The 19,432-nt window shown below is 45.6% G+C and overlaps 1 protein-coding gene across 4 annotated transcripts in view; it reads left to right on the top strand.

Moving 5' to 3' along the window:
• tp53bp1 (tumor protein p53 binding protein, 1) overlaps positions 1-19,432 on the top strand; it is a 28,720-nt gene that overhangs the window by 8,892 nt on the left and 396 nt on the right. For 2 of the 4 annotated variants that reach the window (XM_052063837.1, XM_052063836.1), the window contains exons 3-28: positions 156-243; positions 343-436; positions 518-570; positions 645-773; positions 4,600-4,648; positions 4,747-4,898; positions 5,029-5,155; positions 5,244-5,338; positions 6,488-6,675; positions 7,667-8,651; positions 9,394-9,510; positions 9,612-9,797; positions 9,873-9,930; positions 10,085-10,183; positions 12,196-12,424; positions 12,704-12,763; positions 12,849-13,001; positions 14,522-14,745; positions 15,018-15,167; positions 15,354-15,745; positions 16,538-16,729; positions 16,936-17,115; positions 17,775-17,978; positions 18,056-18,150; positions 18,226-18,422; positions 19,281-19,417. In XM_052063837.1, the coding sequence (XP_051919797.1) occupies positions 156-243; positions 343-436; positions 518-570; positions 645-773; positions 4,600-4,648; positions 4,747-4,898; positions 5,029-5,155; positions 5,244-5,338; positions 6,488-6,675; positions 7,667-8,651; positions 9,394-9,510; positions 9,612-9,797; positions 9,873-9,930; positions 10,085-10,183; positions 12,196-12,424; positions 12,704-12,763; positions 12,849-13,001; positions 14,522-14,745; positions 15,018-15,167; positions 15,354-15,745; positions 16,538-16,729; positions 16,936-17,115; positions 17,775-17,978; positions 18,056-18,150; positions 18,226-18,422; positions 19,281-19,417 (4,633 nt within the window). The remainder of the gene's footprint in view (positions 1-155; positions 244-342; positions 437-517; positions 571-644; positions 774-4,599; positions 4,649-4,746; positions 4,899-5,028; positions 5,156-5,243; positions 5,339-6,487; positions 6,676-7,666; positions 8,652-9,393; positions 9,511-9,611; positions 9,798-9,872; positions 9,931-10,084; positions 10,184-12,195; positions 12,425-12,703; positions 12,764-12,848; positions 13,002-14,521; positions 14,746-15,017; positions 15,168-15,353; positions 15,746-16,537; positions 16,730-16,935; positions 17,116-17,774; positions 17,979-18,055; positions 18,151-18,225; positions 18,423-19,280; positions 19,418-19,432) is intronic. The other 2 variants (XM_052063838.1, XM_052063840.1) reach the window with 2 other exon arrangements.

The raw sequence follows: 19,432 nt of genomic DNA, 5'->3' as shown, positions 1-19,432 counted from the left end.
GGAAAGTCTTAAAAAACAAACTAAATGCATAATGAAGATATCGGCACATGGTTTTTGCCAAAATAATTTTTGTGTACCCGGAGACCACTCTGCAATTGTATATACATTATGTATTTTTGTATTTGAATAAAATAATCAATTACTTCTCTTTGCAGGAGCTGATATCGTCACCACTAGGAAGTAGAGGCTCTCAGACAGACAGCCAATCAGAGAGCTGCCCTCGTAACAACCAGGCTGGTCCTGGTCAGTTAAAAAAATTGTAACAATGGAAGCATTCACCCACCTTGGATTTAATAGCCTAACAGAAAAAAAACGTGTGTTTTTGCATTTGTTTCTCTCTAGGCAATCTTACTCTGCACAACCACAGTTCAGGATGCCAAGAGGAGTATCTAGAAGAGAGTCAAGTTCTCACCATTAACCCTCCAAACAAACTAAAGTACTCCCATTGGCCATTGTTTTAGCAGATTGCTCTTGCTCACTCAGACAAATATTTTTAATGTCCGTCTTAATATTTCAGGAGTAACTTGCCAATGGATTCTGATGCCACCACACCCTGTGATCAGTCTGAAGGTCGGAGCCCTTTTCACATTTCTAGGAAGGCCGAGGAATGAAAATGATTACACAATAGCATTTTTGTCTTTCAGATGGAGACTCGCAGTTTGGTTTCCTTGCACTTTCTCAGAGTCAGAATTTGGTTGTTGATGAAGTTAACAGCCAGAAGGAGGATGAGGGTGACAAGCCTCAAGCAGTCAGTGAGACATACTCCAAATTAGGTATTGAGTTTATTGATAAAACATGGCAAAAATGTGATGCTGAATGTTTTTGAAAGCTTGTTTATATTAGTTTTTTTCTTCAAAGTAAAACTACGACAAGACCCTACTATTCATGAGGGATCAGAAATAGAAAATAGCAAACACGCAGTCATTGAAGCCTCGCTATATTCTTTTTTATAATTGACATTATTAATAAAGTGGAACCTCGAGTTACGAATGCCCCTTTTGATGTTATTTTACAAACAAGATTTTTGGAGAAAATGTATCTCTCTCGATGGACTAGCTTTGACATACTGTACAAATAGTCTTGGCATGGACGAGGGGCTCTATTTTAAATGTAAGTATAACTTAATTTTGGGGCTGGAACAGATTAACTGCATTTTCATTCATTTCGATGGGAAACATTGCCTTGATTTTTGAATGTTTCAAGTTACAAACGGGCTCATGGACCCAATTTAGTAACTTGAGGTTTCACTCTAGTTTAAACAAGTGTTTTCAAACCAGTGTACCGTAGGCACAGTTATGTGCCATAGTACAAGTATTTTCTATGAGAGCTCATCAGGTGTGCAGTGGTAACATTATTCAAGAACAATATGTATCGCAATAGACACATGATTGATATAAATAGAAAATCCTTTCTAAAATGTTTTACAGGGGAAAAATATGTATAGTCATACGTCGGTTTTCGACCATAATCCATTCCAGAAGGCCGTTTCGAAAAGCCATTTGTTCGATATTCGAAACTGTTTTATTAGCCCATGATTAGGGGTTCATACACTATGCAGAAATAACAAAAAAAAAAAACAGTCAGATTTGTGTAAATCACAACAAACACGTCTGCTCATAATGAACGTTACACGAGGAAGCATCCATTCCTCGTGTAAGGACAGGAGTTGAGTGGCGTATTCGGGTTTGGTCGAAAACTGGTTTTCGGTCGTAATTTGAGGCGTAAAAATCTCAAATTTTCTGGTCGAAATCCCTGGTCGAAAATTAGTCGATAACAGAGACGTTCAAAAACCATCCATCCATCCATCTTCTACCGCTTATCCGGGGCCGGGTCGCGGGGGCAACAGCTTTAGCAGGGAAGCCCAGACTTCCCTCTCCCTACCTACTTCTTCCAGCTCTCCACGGGGGATCCCGAGGCGTTCCCAGGCCAGCTGGGTGACATAGTCTCTCCAGCGTGTCCTGGGTCTTCCTCGGGGTCTCCTCCCGGTGGGACATGCCCGGAACACCTCACCAGGGAGGCGTTCAGGGGGCATCCGAATCAGATGCCCAAGCCACCTCATCTGGCTCCTCTCGATGTGGAGGAGAAGCGGCTCGACTCGGAGCCCCTCCCGGATGACCGAGCTTCTCACCTTGTCTCTAAGGGAGAGCCCGGACACCCTGCGGAGAAAACTCATTTCGGCCGCTTGTATCCGGGATCTCGTTCTTTCGGTCACGACCCATAGCTCGTGACCATAGATGAGGGTTGGAACGTAGATCGACAGGTAAATTGAGAGCTTCGCCCTTTGGCTCAGCTCCTTCTTCACCACGACAGACCGATACAACGTCCGCATCACAGCAGACGCTGCACCGATCCGCCTGTCGATCTCTCGCTCCCTCCTGCCCTCACTCGTGAACAAGACCCCAAGATACTTAAACTCCTCCACTTGGGGCAAGATCTCCTCCCCGACCTGGAGGGGGCACTCCACCCTTTTCCGACTGAGGACCATGGTTTCAGATTTGGAGGTGGTGATTTTCATCCCAACCGCTTCACACTCGGCTGCGAAACGCTCCAGTGAGAGTTGGAGAGCCCTGTTTGAAGGAGCCAACAGCACCACATCATCTGCAAAAAGCAGGGATGCAATACTGAGGCCCCCAAAACGGACCCCTTCAACGCTTCGGCTGTGCCTAGAGATTCTGTCCATGAAGGTTATGAATAGAATCGGCGACAAAGGGCAGCCTTGGCGGAGTCCTACCCTCACTGGAAACGATTCCGACTTACTGCCGGCAATGCGGACCAAACTCTGACATCGGTGGTATAGTGACCGAACAGCCCGTATCAGGGGGTTCGGTACCCCATACTCTCGAAGCACCCCCCACAGAACCGCCCGAGGGACACGGTCAAATGCCTTCTACAAGTCCACAAAACACATGTAAACTGGTTGGACAAGTTCCCACGTACCCTCGAGGGCCCTGCTAAGGGTGTAGAGCTGGTCCACTGTTCCACGGCCGGGACGAAAACCACACTGCTCCTCCTCAATCTGAGGCTCGACTTCCTGACGGACCCTCCTCTCCAGCACCCCTGAATAGACCTCACCAGGGAGGCTGAGGAGTGTGATCCCTCTGTAGTTGGAACACACCCTCCGGTCCCCCTTTTTAAAAAGAGGGACTACCACCCCGGTCTGCCAATCCAGAGGCACTCTCTCCGTTGACCACGCGATGTTGCAGAGGCGTGTCAACCAGGACAGCCCCACAACATCCAGAACCTTGAGGAACTCCGGGCGGATCTCATCCACCCCTGGGGCCTTGCCACGAGGAGCTTTTTAACCACATCGGTGACTTCAACCACAGAGATAGGAGAGCCCACCTCAGAGTCCCCAGGCTCTGCTTCCTCCAAGGAAGACGTGTTGGTGGAGTTGAGGAGGTCTTCGAAGTACTCTGCCCACCGTTTCACAACGTCCCGAGTCGAAGTCAGCAGCGCCCCATCCCCACTGTACACAGTGTTCGTGGTGCACTGCTTCCCCCTCCTGAGACGTCGGATGGTGGACCAGAATTTCCTCGAAGCCGTCCGGAAGTCGGGTTCCATGGCCTCACCGAACTCTTCCCATGCTCGGGTTTTTGCCTCGGCGACCACCGAAGCCGCGGTCCGCTTGGCCAGTCGATACCCGTCAGCTGCCTCTGGGGTCCCACGGGCCATAAAGGCTCGATAGGACTCCTTCTTCAGCTTGACGGCATCCCTTACTGCTGGTGTCCACCAGCGAGTACGGGGATTGCCGCCACGACAGGCACCAACCACCTTACGGCCACAACTCAGATTGGCCGCCTCAACAATAGAGGCACGGAACATGGTCCACTCGGACTCAATGTCCCCCGTCTCTCCCGGAACATGGGAAAAGCTCTGTCGGAGGTGGGAGTTGAAACTCCTTCTGACAGGGGATTCCGCCAGACGCTCCCAACAAACCCTCACGATACGTTTGGGTCTGCCAGGACGGACCGGCATCTTCCCCCACCATCGGAGCCTACTCACCACCGGGTGGTGATCAGTTGACAGCTCCGCCCCTCTCTTCACCCGAGTGTCCAGAACATGCGGCCGCAAATCCGATGACACGACCACAAGGTCGATCATCGAACTACGGCCTAGGGTGTCCTGGTGCCAAGTGCACACGTGGACACCCTTATGTTTGAACAAGGTGTTCGTTATGGACAATCCGTGACGAGCACAGAAGTCCAATAACAAAACACCACTCGAGTTCTGATCGGGGGGGCCGTTCCTCCCAATCACGCCCCTCCAGGTCTCACTGTCATTGCCCACGTGAGCATTGAAGTCCCCCAGTAGAACAAGGGAGTCCCCAGCAGGAGTACTGTGTTTGACTAACAACAAACTAACAAGTGTATTGATTGATTTATTTGTATTTTTCATCCTTATTTCATGTAGAATTTAATGTGTTTCTTGTTAGAAGAAAAAATAGGGAGAAAATCCAAATCGTGACTTGATAACTACAAAAATCGCAATGTTCTATTTTTTGCAATCTTGCCCACTTAACTTCAATGTGTCTAAGTTAAGTTAGAGTTTGCAAAACTTTGATCTAGTTCTGCCTTATTTGAGTGCCCCCTTTTCTTTCAGAGCACATCAACAATGTGACCTCACAGGATCTGATAGGCAAAGTAGTCAGGTATGACGGAATTTTGTTTTAGACCCCCCCCCCCCCCCCCACTCCCCTCATTCATCTGAAATGGATTTGCCAATACAAAGTTTTTGTATCTCCTCAAGATCCGAGGTGAGCTCCAGCAGCCAATCAGGTCAAGCACTGAATGTTCAGGTGCTACTGCACTCACAGTGCCTCAAGGACTCTGGTGAGCCGGAACAGCGGGAACATCAAATAATGTCGTCTCAGCAGGACATGTTTGATGTGAACAAGACAGGTATGCATTTCCGTATGGCCCACGTGGAGAATTAAAATGGATATTCTTTAGCATGGATCTAGGTTTAGCTATTACAGGAAATAAACAAAAACTTTGTCCTATGTATTTCTTCGTGTCGTGCTACTCCCAGGTGCTGCAGTAAACAGTACGGTGTCTGAACCAGAGCAACAAGGTTCCCCCAGTTCAACACCAGCCCACCCCCTGCGGCTATTGCACCTTTCTGGACAGGAAACATCGGAACAGCCAAGCTTATCCCAGTAAGTCACATGACAATTTTACACACTTGTGGAGTACAAACAACCACCGCTGAAAGAAATGAGCTAACATTTTCATTTCATCCCCTAGGGGCTCTGTTGATTATGTTGCCCCGACCCCAGACAACTTTCCCCACGCACCTATGATTGTCCCGAACTCACCAACAGGACCAGACAGCCAACATGGTAATGAAACATTTGGTTTTAATGGGAATTATACAAAAAGGAAGCCCGGGCTATTTTGTAGGGTTCCCACAGGGTCTTAAAAAGTCTTAAAAGCAGTTTAGGAATTTGGAAATAATATTTCAAAAGGTCTTGAAATTTGATATTTGGGTCTTAAGTTTGATGCTGTATGTCAGAGGTCTTAAATGTTATGCCGTTTGTCAGGGGTCTTAAATTTGTGGCTGTATGTCAGGGTTCTAGGCTGCGCCCAAATTTCACCTTGTGGCAACTGAAATTAAAAAAAGGTTGTTCTGGTCACCATAGCTGCACTTCAACGAGGCGCTGTTTGTATTCCAACAAATACAGTAGGACACAGTGCAATCTCACCCATCCATCCATTTTCCGAACCACTTTACTTAGGTGTGGTCGCAATTCGGCTTCCCCGCTTTTCTGTACGTTGCCTCTGCCGCCTACCAGACCTGACAACAATCCACAGAGGTTCCGCTGGTTGGCTGTCTCGTTGACATTGCCTCACTTATGGCGCCTGCCAGACCCGACAACAATTCACACAAGTCCCACTGGGCGCACGCGATGTCGTAGAAACTTTTGTGAAAAGTCACGGGAATTTGTTAGTGTGTACTGTTGTAATCCAATGTCGCATAAGTCCACACCATTATAGTATCCAGGAATGGAGGTAAAAGGACAGTTTAAAATGAAAACTCATCAGTCGTTGTCATTCTCTGGCACTGCAGCCCTAGAACCAGGCCATCCCCGTCGCGGTGCTACGGCTGTTGGCTCGAGTGACCGCCAGTGGAGCCTTAGCTACGGCTCTCATTCAAGTGAATGGGCTCGTGCGCTCATTAATTTCTATTGCCCCAAGTTTCAACATAAATAATAAGATTGTTTTTAGAGTGGAGGAGACTTTGGCTCGTTGTCCGTTAGTGTATTTGATGCGGCTTTCAATATCGGTCCGATAATTGTCGTTCATCCTTAGCCTGTTGTCTCTTCATCTGTGCTGTGGGTGGCGTTGTGCGAATCATGCACACGTTCCACATTTCCACATGAGAGAAATAAATTAGCACAAATGCCGGTATTTTGTGTGTGTGTGTGGGGGGGGGCTTATATTTAACTGGAAGAAACCTGTTTAGAGACGAGTAAATTTTGCTTTGTCAGGTGCCGACGAGCCTATGGATACCTGGCAGCCTGCAGAAGAGCGAGCTCCTCGAAAGGAAGAAGTGCCAATGGAAACAGAAGCCTTCTCAAAACCACAACCGCCCACCTCAACTCCGATATCCCAGAGTTCTCCTAGTTTTGTGCTAGAGCAGCCTCTCTCTTTACCCACCCAGCCCGAATTCTCGCACGTATGTACCACCTTTTGGATCTCGTATGGCTTGCTGTTTGTTATTGGGCTGCAACAAGCAATAATTATGTACTATACTTTTTGGACTTTAAGTTGCACCAGTCAAAAATGCTCCAAAAGTCTCAGTCCCATTTCTTTAGGGGGTTTGGGGGTGGAATTGTTTTACAAAAACCGAGACCAAGAACAGGGACTGGCACCCAGAAGCCAGTTCCTGATTTGTGCTGATAGCAGCTAATGAGTTCCAGTCGTATTCAGAACTTCCTATTCTAACTACAGAGATGGTTTTTTGTCGTTGTTTTGTTTTTGTTTTTTTGAAAAGGCTGACCTTAACGAGAAAACTGCATGGCATTTTAGCAGAGTAGAAGCTTCATTAGTTATTGCATGTTTTGCTGCTGTCAGTAGGAAACAAAATGGCGGTAATGCATCAAGAGTATTAGCCAACTGCCAAAAGAAAGTTGAAGAAATGGCCAAGGAGCATGTGATGTATCGCTAGTTTAGCATGTTGCATCCGCCAGAATTTGGATTTACTATTTACAGCACCAAAAAGTGCAATAAGCAAGCAAGATTCTACATTTGGCCACATTGCAATGCGGGATTCTACGTAACGTTTCCGTAGTTTTGAATTAAAATGGAACTTGTTCACTGCCATCAACAGGTTTCGGGAACAGGGAATTTGGGTGTCAATGCGAACTCTATTCATCCATTTTCTGAAATGCTTTATCCTCACAAGGGTCGTGGGCAGTAGGCGGGGGACACCCTATACCGGTTGCCAGCAGGTGTACTTGGGTATAAGATGCTAAACTCGCCAAAGTGACAAAAATTGGGAAATGGGTAAAAACATACTCATCAAGAGAGGGGCTGTACTCATTTATGTTGAATACTGTCGCTCTGGTCCTGCCTCATTATATTGTGCAAGTGTCCCAAATTTTGTAATCGTGAGTTTCTGCCCTTTCGTGTCTGCTCATGCCTGATTTTGATTTTTTTTTCCTCAGGATGTATTTGTCTCAACTCCAAGCCAGGAGACTCCCCAACCATCAAATAACAAGACTGACACCTTGTCTCTTGAGTTTCCTCGCAAGGAATCATCTCCTGCTTTCACAACGCCTTTACAGCTATCTGTGAACATGGACGGTGACGACGAATCTGTGCAGAAGCTGTCAGAAGAGATCATGGAGGACACTCAGGATACACAAATAGAAGAACTGGGCGAGCAGCCTGGAGCAGATACTACTGACTCCGTCTTTTCGCGCCATGATCAGACGACCGAGTGCACCGGCACCCGCACCGAATCACAAAGTGACCCTAGTCCCGAACCTTGTACTCAGCCGACGCCTTTCTTGAATTCAGCCAAAGTGATTGTGAAAGGATGTGACCCCGGTCTCAAAGGCTCAAGCCTTCCCATTGCTGCATCTTGTTCACAATCCAAAATTGAATCTTCAGATGTGAATGTCAACAGCTGCATTCTTGAGACCCCGTCAGACGTGACACCCCGCGGTCTCGAATCGCAGTCAGTGATCTCCCAAATGTCTTTTCTGGATGTGGCAAAGAGTGACTTGAATGCATTACAAATTGGAGAGAGTCCCTCACGATTGGAGTCACACAGCTGCGGATCCATGAATAGTCAAAGTAATGAACCTGCAGATATTGAAGAAGCCGTTTCAGAGGAGGAGGAAGTGGCCATGGAGGAGGAGAGCACTTTGGGAGAGGGTGCTCCTTCAAGCATTGCTTTAGTCCTCTCTCAAAGCGAGCTGGTGTCTTCTGGCGACAAGGATGGTGCAGATGGGCACGAGAGGATCGTCACTGTTTCAGTGAGCAGTGGAGACTCACAGGCTCCTCCCAAATCACCGTCACAGCTTTTAAAAGCCACTAGTCCTGGTTCAAGCCCAGGCAAAGTGTCAAGCTCCACTAATGGACATGAGCCCATGCTGCAAGAACCAGAGGGACAAAGAAACAAGAGCTTTAGTGATAGCTCAGGAGGTATGATGGCCACATCTGTACGTTTGTTTTAGTCATTAGCAGCTCGACGTTGTCAAGATATAGATAATACTGTCGACGCATTTTTTGGGCAGGTCCTGCTACTTATACTTTGATGTGACTTGTATAGCTTGGACTGGCACCCAAAATCCTCCTCCCAATCGTGTTGATGTCAGCAAACAAGCTCTGGTTGGAGTTTTTTTTTTTTCGTTTTAGTTTGAAATGGCTTACCGGTACCTTTACGAGAACCCCACATCACATTGTGGCCAAAGGTTAAACCCTATCTTCTAAATCTAAAAATTTATCTTGTTAAACTAGCCAGCTAGCTGGGGTTTGTTGCTATGAGACGGGAGGCATTAGTTGCCATGACTACTGCTTTCTTCTAACATCCTTCTCATTTCTTTGGTGGTTTTCAAATACTTTTAAAGGTGCATTATCGCCACAACAATGATTTTCGATTTACAGCACCAAATGTCACAATTAACCCACCAGAATGTTACCTTGGGCCACAATGCGACGTGGGATTCTAGGTGAGGTAACCCATTTCAAACAAAATAAAACCTTTACTAAGTTAGAAGCAAAAAGTGCTGAATCCAAACAAAGCTTGTTCACTGCCAATATGATGAGCGAACGGGTATTTTGGGTGCCAGTTGGAGCTCTACTTTTTTTTCCCTACATAAGTATTTTTTGACTGGTGCGATTGATCCACAAATTAGAGCTAAAAAAATCTTATGCTTTTATGCAGAAATGTCCTTCCATTTCACACTACCTAAAGATGGTGAATTGATTGATCCAGTTGTTGGAGCAACTCCCCCTTTAATCAACCAGTTGAAGGCAATGCTCAGACACAGCACTCCCATTGGTGTGTTCCAGCGAAAGACATACAGACAACGCAATCTTCAATATCAAGTAAGGAAACTGTTTTCAAACTGGGCTGCTTTGTTTTTTTTATTTTTTATTTAGAGACATTTAATGACAAGCCAGACGCTGCCGGGGATGTCAGTGCTGATGCGGTCATGCCATCCAAAGACGATGGTCTGGAAGAATGTGGAGATGAGTTGGCAGAGAAGGGGGACAGTCGGCTGAGTTTGAGAATGAAGTTAGTGACCCCAGTTGAAGAGGGAAGCTCAGAACGCTTCAGTCTGCAGAGTAAGCCGGCTGTGCAGATTCTGGCTAGCTCATACCCATGGAGATACTTTCTAAGTACCAACTCTTCCTCTGCAGAGCCAGAGGAGGATGAATCTGTTGCCAATGTTACCACTGTCGCAAATGCTGAAACCAGGTAGCATGTTCTGATCCATTCTTTTATTTGATTTCACACTTAATAGCACCTCGTGCATTGGGAGTAAAATACATTTTTCACTTTGGGAAAAGGTTAATGGATTAGTCACATTTTTGAGAACAAATATGACAAATCATGTTTTATGTCCCAACAGTCCATCGGTGTTCAGTCGTGTTAGGCAAGTGCACAGGCAGCAGGAGGTGGAGGATGAACATAACAACAGTCTGCCTGGTGGGCCAAACACACCAGTTAGGTGAGCTTCTATTTTTAGGTCCGCCATTGTGAAAGGTACTGATTGGCAAGAGTACAAAAATTAACTTTTTTCCCAACATGTTTTGAAGTTTTCACAAATACCGTATGCATTCATTGGAAATTTAAGTACTGGTACTGCGATTTTAAGTACAGCATTTGTTTGTTTGTTTGTTTATTGAACATAAAAAGTCCCATTTGCCTAAATATTGGCGTTATGAAAAGTTACTTCAAGCTGCTCAAGGAAATATTGAAAACACATTTGATTTTATTGATAACCTTCAGGAATGTATATATATATATTTTTAATATATACCGGTAGTTAAAATCTTTACTCAATGCCAAACCGGGACTTGTCGCGTTCCCTTGTTGTAATAGATTTTAGTTGTCATAATTGGGTCACCTTGTGTATGTGTCTGGGATGATAAATGAGAGACCTACATTTGTGTATCAGACCGTTGGGCATATGGTTATTTTAAGCACTTCATGCATACGTGCTTGGGACATACTTTGTAGAAAGGTGAAGCGTTTTCCTTGGGTTTCTGCATTTTGACCTCACCCAAGTAATTGGGGGCTACAGTTTTAAAGTACAATACCTGTTTTTTTCTGATGGAAAAAAAATTAATACCATCAAGCATTCAACTCATTTAGTGCCAGACATTTTTCTCAAATTGGAAGTGCCAGCCATTTTCAATCATTTTGACAATTTTTTGAAGGCTTGCAGAAAATTGAGTTCTCTAACTATATATGCATGGAAGCTACCAAAGAAAGCTTTAACCCTATTCTTTCATCAGGACATTTCAAATTGTTATCATTCTTTAGTAAACAGCAGTTGAACATTGGTAAGTTTCTTGAAAATACTAATTTCCAAGAACATTTTTGAAAAAGAGCTTTGTGAAATGACGCATTTCAAGCAAAACTTTTCACTTTGTTTTTTTAAACATTTGTGATACTATACTTCAAATAAAGAAACCAGTGGTTCTTAACCTTCTTAGAGGTACCAAACCCAACCAGTGAATATGCACATTCACATTCATGTTTTTTTTTTTTTACAAATTCGAGATATTAAAAAACGCATTGATTAAAAACTGAAAAAAGTAAATAACATTTCAAGAGATAAGTATACTTTTTTTTTAATTGTACGACGTAATATCACGACAATCACACGTTGACGACTGAGCAACCTAAATTTCCCGCAGCACTGATTGGACCAGCAATGTTATGTGATCATCTGCAGCCGGTGATGGCCAAGCGGGTGTGTCATAACTAATTAACATGTGGAGTCGCATGTCTTACCCTCCATGGAAGAGGCTCCGTCGAACCCATGAGACCGACTCACCGAACCCGGGTTAAGAACCACTGATCTAAACAATGCTTTCCTACTAAATAACAACATAAACAACACAAAAAGGTCACTTTGCAAAATAACAGTTATTGCAAGACAAACACGCCATACCACTCAAGCTATGCGTGGCCCAAGATCTGATCAAAGCCACTCCTGCCATCTAGTGGTAATTTATCATACTGAAATCATTTCCATCACCTTGATACTCCCTGAGGAAGCGTGCAAAGCCTTTTATTAACTGTAGAAATATATGTTTATGTTTTGGCATTAAACGAGTTAAAATCAATTTCAAATGTCGTAAAATTATAACATGTATAATTCATTTGAAAAAGAGGCATTGTGAGGAGATATTTTTTAAAGAGTAAACCAAGTTGTGGAGCGGTCTTCTTTGTGTAGGATTGAAACTTAGCAATGTTTTAAAAAATGACTACAGGATAGCGAGCGCATATTTTGTACACATTTCTTTTCAGGTCACCCTACAAAGTTTTAATTAGGTTTAGCATTGGGCATCGACTGAGGCATATAAAAACTACAATTTTGTTTTGTTTCAGCCATTCTTTTGCTTTCTCTGCAAATTCTGCATTTTCCATGAAAAAATGTACAACCACAGACGGTATTTACAGCTGTCCCTCATTTATGTCTCTGAGGTTCTTGAAATGTTACTTCTGCAGGGGAGATCTGTTCACCTCACCACAAAGCTCACAGACTTCATCGCTGGGATGTAACAGCCTGCCTCTTAGCCAGTCCGAGTCTGTAATGTTAGCAGTGCCACAGGAGGCTGCAAAAGAAACAGAAGTTGAGCAACCCCAAGAGAGGCTTGGACCACAATTGTCTGCCCCAAACCAGGACACGTCCAAGCACACCTTAGATGACACTATTGCAGCTCACCCATCCGAAAAGGTTCTTTAGTCACACTTTCATGCCTTTTTAAAAAGCCCTGATTTGGGGCATAATGCACTGGTCATGGTCATAAATGTGTGAAAGTATCAATTTTCTACTTTTAGTTAAATATGAATATGACCTCAATAATTCAACAAAGAATTCTGCCACTGGACGGATAGCTGGATGCATATTTTATGAAAACTGCAGTCTTGTATAATGCATCTAATCTCTAAAATAGCTTGTGATATTGTTATTGTGTGTGGTATTTTCAACAAACTTGTAATACATGTTTGTCAGCAGGCAGCTGCCCAGAAAGCCAGCTCCTGTACAACTATGCCGTGCTCGCCAGCTGGCAAGGTGCGTATGTTGTTGTTTTTTTTTTTTTCTCAAATGACGTATCAGCTTTTTCGCTAATTGAATAGCTAAGTATTCTCTTTAAAAGGGCGAACCAGAAACCTCATCTTTTCGAAAAAGTTCTGGACCCACCCACCGCAGACACGTGCGTACCATCCAGGAAGTACGGACCACCATCACCCGGATCATTACAGATGTTTATTATGAGGATGGCAAAGAGGTGGATCGCAAAGTCACTGAGGTAAGTGATTCGCTATTTTTAATTTTATTTTTTCACCCACCAATGTTTTCTCTTCATGGGACTTTTGCATGTTGGGGTCACTCGACAGGTACTGAAATGAAGTAGTTAGTGGTACACTGACTTGACTTTAGTTGAGGCAACATGAGTGCAGTTTCCACTCGGTGACAGATTCAACGTAAGTCTGAAAGGTTGTCTCCATGCGTCCGCTGTGATTGACTAGCGACCAGTTCATCGTGTAGTTCCCCTTTCGCCCAAAGGCACCTTGGAAAAGGCTGCACTGGGGAGGAGTGGTTGCTACTGTGTGCCTCAATGTTCTGAGGTATCTTTGCCCAGGCACTTTTGCTTAGAGTTCGCATGTTTGCCCCGTGGGTTTTTTCCAGGGTCTGCCCCCACCCCTCCACATTACGAAAACATGATTGATTGAAGATTCTAAATTGTATGTGTGAATTGCCTGTCTCTGTGCTCTGATTGGCTGTCAACCAGTTTTTATTAGAACGTAACTGGTACAGAAAATGGATGACGTTTCTGCTTTCCTATTATCATGGGATGCACTATAGAACAAAGCAGTTTCCTTTTTCTTGCTGGATTGCGGGACTCTGAATCTCTTTGTCACGTTTGTGATGAATACAAGTCATCTTGATGTGACTCCACTGACTTGACTTGAGGAGAAAGAGGAATTATAAATACTGTTGGTAGTACTGTTGAAAAACGCAATATGTATATGGATGGGTGGGTCTTGAACCATTAACTTGTAGTTAGCGATCGCTAGCTGAAACAGTGACAGCGCTCGAATTCAGCAAGACCCGAGAGGTGCATTCAAATACAGTTGGACATTTCAAACTCCAGAGTTGTGGAGGCAAAAGTTTCAACGGAGAAGCTCAGTCTTCTCTCCCCCGAGCCGCTTATTGCAGCTGCTCCCACCAAGTGGTTTCCAGGGCCGGGAGACCCCGGGGCCTCCTACTGGCGGGACATGCCCCGAACACCTCACCAGGTCGGTGTCGGGCAGACATACTAATCAGATGCCCGAGCCACCGCATTTGGCTCCTCTCGACGTGGAGGAGAACTCGACACGGCTCGACTCTGGAATGTTGACTCTATGTCAGCCACTTCTTCAATTTGTCGCTGTCACATGGCATGCGGGTGCTTGTCTTTTCATGACAGAGCATCTGGCTCTTTCTCCTTATTGGGCTTGTGTTGTCTGACGCTTTCGCTTTGCAGCTTGTCACTGGGGGCCATCATCTTGATGTATTTTGGGAGGCCTGTTGTGACCTCCTGGATAGTGCCAATGAGGCGACGCCTCTTTCTGCTTTGCGTACATCCCCAAGGGACTGGACTTTGGGTGGACCTGTTTGTGCATTGTAAAGAGCTTTCTTTTCTTGATGTCACTGGCCACAGTATTGCGCCAGCTGGAAAGGGGCCAGTAGAGATGACCATTCATGCTCACATTCACACATATAGCCAATTGAAATGTAGGCCATCCCATTTAAAATCCAAAATAAGTATCTTGTCATTGTTGTTAGGAAAACGAGGACCCCGTGGTGGACTGCCAGGTCTTGGAGAATGACATTTCCCCATGCCGCACAATCAGCAGTTCACTAACCTCAGGTGACCTTGGTGACATCAGCTCCTTGTCGTCCAAGGCTTCCAGCCTTCAGCAAAGTTCAGGGGGAGCGAGCAGCACTGCCACGGGTCTGTCCAGGCCAGAGTTCATCATGCCGCCCAGCCGAAGTGCCAAATCCGTCAGGTACTGCTTCATCTCGGAATCTGCGCGTTCACTTCTCGGGTTTTCTCCTTCATTGTATGGTGTCGGTGAAAAGACTCCCTTTTGTTTTCCTGTGTCACTCCTTCACCTTTTTTGACTAACACCCTAATCCCTCAGTGATTCGCTGATCACGCCTGTATCAGTTGCAGATTGCTCCCAGGCATCAATCTGTGGTTACTCACGATTTTAGTAACCTCACAATGGTACCTGTTGCAGCCTGAATGTCTCCATTTGTCTCCTCTGTGTGTCTGCAGTCCCAAAAGGGGAGGCGGGCAGAAACAGGGGGGCAATAAGGGTCAAAAGGCAGGGTCAGTGATCACAAAGGACAGAGGTGCCCCCGAGTCCGAGGCTTTAGTTTCGCACACCCCAAGAGGTCGGGCTAAACGTGGCCGACCCTCGTCCAGGTGAGTCCTCCCAGAGGCTCACCATGCATGTTAGCACAACTTAAGTAACACGAGGGCATCTGCATGACCTGCTGTCATCTAGCACTACTCTTTTCTTCTCACTAACGTTCTTTGTGTTCGCCGTTTGTTTCCATCGACAGTTTTCAGCATGTAATTTGGTTTGAGCGACTATTCTGCATGTTACAGGGGAGGAAGTGCTAGCTCACTGCCGCCGCTCGGCGCTCCCGGTCAGCCCCAGTCCTCCTCGGAGGACGAACCTTACACACTCCCACCACGCGTCCCGGTCACGCCCACGGACGATGAAGTCCCTTGCCACTCCAACTCCCTCCAGTCGTCCCCAGAGGAGGCAAGCTCGGCCGGAAGTAGCTTTGTGGGACTGCGCGTGGTGGCCAAGTGGTCGTCCAACGGCTACTTCTACTCTGGCCGCATTGTCAAAGATCCCGGGGAGGGGAGATTCCGCCTGCGATTTGATGATGGCTATGAGTGTGAAGTGGCGGGAAAAGATATCCTGCTGTGTGATCCCATTCCACTGGAGACTGAGGTTACTGCTTTGGTGGAAAATGAGTTCTTCAGTGTAGGTAGGTAAAGTAGCAAGATTGAAACTGGCGTGAGCTTATTTTCAAGCATGACACGCTGATACCTCAGCATATGAATGACATCCAAAGCCCAGCTGGTGAAAGGAGGAGACTAGGGATCAAACGGCAGAGAAATTGACTGACATTAGCTCGTTGCTCACCAGCCGAGCCGATTCATTTTCATTGTAACATTTGGGCAGAGGTTGGTTGCTAACGAGTTGGGTATGCAAACAAGCGGGTAGAAATAAAGGCTCACTTACCGTGCAAAGAAGCCAGACAGGATATCAACAACACTGAGAAAAATCGCCGCCAGTCTCCAGGCATAACCATTCCAAACAAGAATAACCAAACTTGAGTGTTAACGGTTGCATTGATTGTAAATTGATTAGTCATGCCTTAAATGAAACGCCCTGTTGCTACAGAGCTAACCCAATGGAAATGACGCCAGCTTGCGCCGCGCGAGTGCACATTCTTAAAACCTCACCCCTCCGAACTTTAAAAGCCACTGACTTGGCGGCGCTCGCTCCCAAGTGGGTGACGCGGTAACAGCACGGCTTCGAGGCCCGACTAGATGGGCTTGGGACGGCGCAGACGCCGCCACCGTTAACCAAATACCAATTCCACACATCAAGGTCACTTTGGAAAAACTCAAATCAAGGTCGTTACTGCACCTTTATTGTAGGTAAGAATGTTTTGTTGGTACAAGTGATTTGTGTACGTTGCAAGTAGAGCCTTTGTGCATCGGCAAATCAGTACCAGTGCATTTTCATCAAGCGTCATCTTCTGTCTTTGTAGGTGTGGTGAAGGGTTATAGAACAGAAGGCCATGACCTCTTCTACAACGTAGAGCGGGAGGGCCAAGAGCAATGGTATAACAGGACATCAGTCATCCTCTCCCTGGACCAGGGGAACCGACTGAGGGAGCATCACAGCCTTGGTCCATATGAGCCCTCCACGCCGCTGGCCAAGGCCTCTGACATCAGCCTTGGTAAGAACGAGAAGCACATACACGCGTTGAATCGTTCCTTCTAAAAAGTGTAAAGCTATAATGTCGAAATAAAAGGAATTGAAAGATTTTTTGCAAAAGCACATCTTTCGGTGATCGTTTTTGTTTTCTCTTTCACACAACGGATGTGTTCGGCTTCCTCAGCAGTATGTGTTCTTTCTAATCACACAATCCTGTCCACTGTGCAGATAATTTGGTGGAAGGCAAAAGGCGCCGCAGAGGAGCCCCAGCGGGAACAAACACTCCGAACCACAGTTCCTCCAGCAGCCCGCGTAACCCAGGCCCATCCAGCAAGAGAAGGCTTCGGACCTCGGATAACGAGACCTCTCCGGCCAAAAGAAGCCGCAGGGCTGCTGGTGCCAGAGCCGGTACAGAGACTCTCTCACCAAAACCATGAGTGGAGGACATGTCCTAATTTTTATGATAGATTTTTCAGCAATACTTGTGATTTTATTAGCTATTAACCATATTTATACATTTTTTTTAGCACTAACAATTATGCTAATGGAAATAGTTCCATTTTTAATAGGTTCCAATTGGTACGTTTTAAAATATTGAAGCATATCATGAGACTGCTTCAGTTATGAACTTTGCACTCCCGGGCACTTTTTGAATTGAATTCAAATTTTTGAAAAATGATTGCTGTGATGCTGCTTTTACATGTAATTGTCACGATTTTATGTGCGTGTCGGAAGTGGTAGTAACGTGTGTGTTTTGTGCTGAGCATAACGACTGAGACAATCAGTCGTATCAACTCAAGTCCCTCCTTCCCGTGCCGTTCCAAGTTCTCCTGAGGCTTATTTGGTAATGAACAAAGTGCCACTGGTGCTGCTGTGCTGGTGGTGGTCCACAGGTGGAGGGAAGCTGGGAATAAAGCAGAATGTTTGTTTCATCACTGGTGTTTCTTGTCGCAGTAATTGTAGAACCACTACAATTTCATGCTCAACGTTTATTCGCTTGAATGTGTTTGCAGATCTTTCAAAATTTTTAAGCTACTATAGCGTGAATGCACTGTGCTGTCGTGCAGCTCAGCGAGTCGGCGTGTGCAACACATCCGGCAGCGGCACAGATCTTGCCGCGCAGCCGTGCGATCCGGCCGAGACTCACGGCCCAATGCCCCAGAACACGTCTCTCTTCATGGGCTTCGCCTTCATGCTGACGGCCTCATCTGAGAGGGACCGACTGAACAATAAGCTCACTATTGAGAAGGAAGAGGAGGAGGAGGAGGAGGGTGAGGCCGACTATCCTCTGCTGGCGGAACCATCCCGGCGGCTGGCTTGACATATGTTATCTCCGTTTTCCAACTAGATTATGTGCAGACCGGCCCGTTTAACAAGGCATACACCGAGTCGCAGCTCCTGGCAGGTGGAGGCTTTGTCCTGCCAGACTTCAATGAAGAACAGGCAAGTGCTCCGATGATACGAAACTGATGCATCGGTTATGAATTCATCCTCATCTTGCTTCGGTTCTCCCCTCAGTGCAAGGCAGCCTACCAGAGTCTTCTCATCGTAGACCAACACTGCCGTACCAGGAAGTATTTGTTGTGCTTGGCCAGCGGTGTGCCATGTGTCTCACATTTTTGGGTGCGAGACTGCTGCAAAGACAACAAACTGCTCAACTACAGGAACTACCTGCTGCCTGCTGGTTTGGGACCAAATGATGCCATCGTGGAATGGTAAAAAAAAATCCCAAAAAGGTTTTAAGCCTTTCTAAATGAGTATTAGGGCTGTATATCTCGAATCATAGAACATTCGGTACGTACCTTGACACATGCGTTGTGATACAACTCCAGTACGGCTACATTTAAAGAACCTTTCAAATCGGTTCCATTTAGTGTGATGCTGATCCGATTCGAAATGGTACAGCTCACTTGGAGGGTATGATGCAATGAGTTGTTGTCATTTTACAATATGAATATACTTCAGTCAGTAGTAGGGGTGTGCATCTCACTATATTATAAAGTGTAACGATTTAGATTGATTTGATGCACTTAATTGCAAACTCGAGTTTTTTGTTTGTTACTGAGCATCGATATTTGACATTTGACATTTGACAATGACATGAGCTCCTGTCTCATGTCATTGGCCTCATTTGGTCCAATTAGCAGTGAAGATTTACTTATATTCTAAAATATATATATATTTTTTTAAATTACATTATTGTCCATTTTACATCTGTTGAAAAAAGGACATTGGATGAAATGGAATTACAGAGTTATTTTTTTTTTGTGGGGGTTTGTTTGACCGCTTGCTAGTCCCCCTGATCGTGAACACCGCAGTGCACAGGAAAAGGTCTATTTGACTGACTCGACAACATACACATGAATAATGGTACAGTACCTGGATATCTGCATCACCTGTAAAAATCGTTCAGAAAATAGGATCTGATGGTCATACACCCCGTTTTTTGTACTGTGCAGTCTAAAAAAACATGGCATCCAATTGTTTTCTTTTCATTGCCAAGAATACCAAACACCATTGCAAGTCAAAGAAATTGATAAGCAGTTCTTAAGGCGCAGTATGGTTTTCCCCAGGCATCCCCGCTGCAGTCCCTTCAAGGACCTGCATTTTTTCTTGGTGTTCGAGAAGCCAGTGGAACTTTGGGCCCAGCTCGTCACCATGGGTGGCGCTTCTTCTGTCCGACATTTCCATTCCGACAAGGATGGCTCCGGTAAGAGAGGCATTC

This window comes from Hippocampus zosterae, chromosome 4 (genome assembly GCF_025434085.1).
Source record: "Hippocampus zosterae strain Florida chromosome 4, ASM2543408v3, whole genome shotgun sequence".
NCBI classification, from domain to species: Eukaryota; Metazoa; Chordata; class Actinopteri; order Syngnathiformes; family Syngnathidae; genus Hippocampus; species Hippocampus zosterae.
The sequence above is the reverse complement of the archived record's forward strand: the minus strand, read 5'-3'. Positions and strand labels throughout refer to the sequence as shown.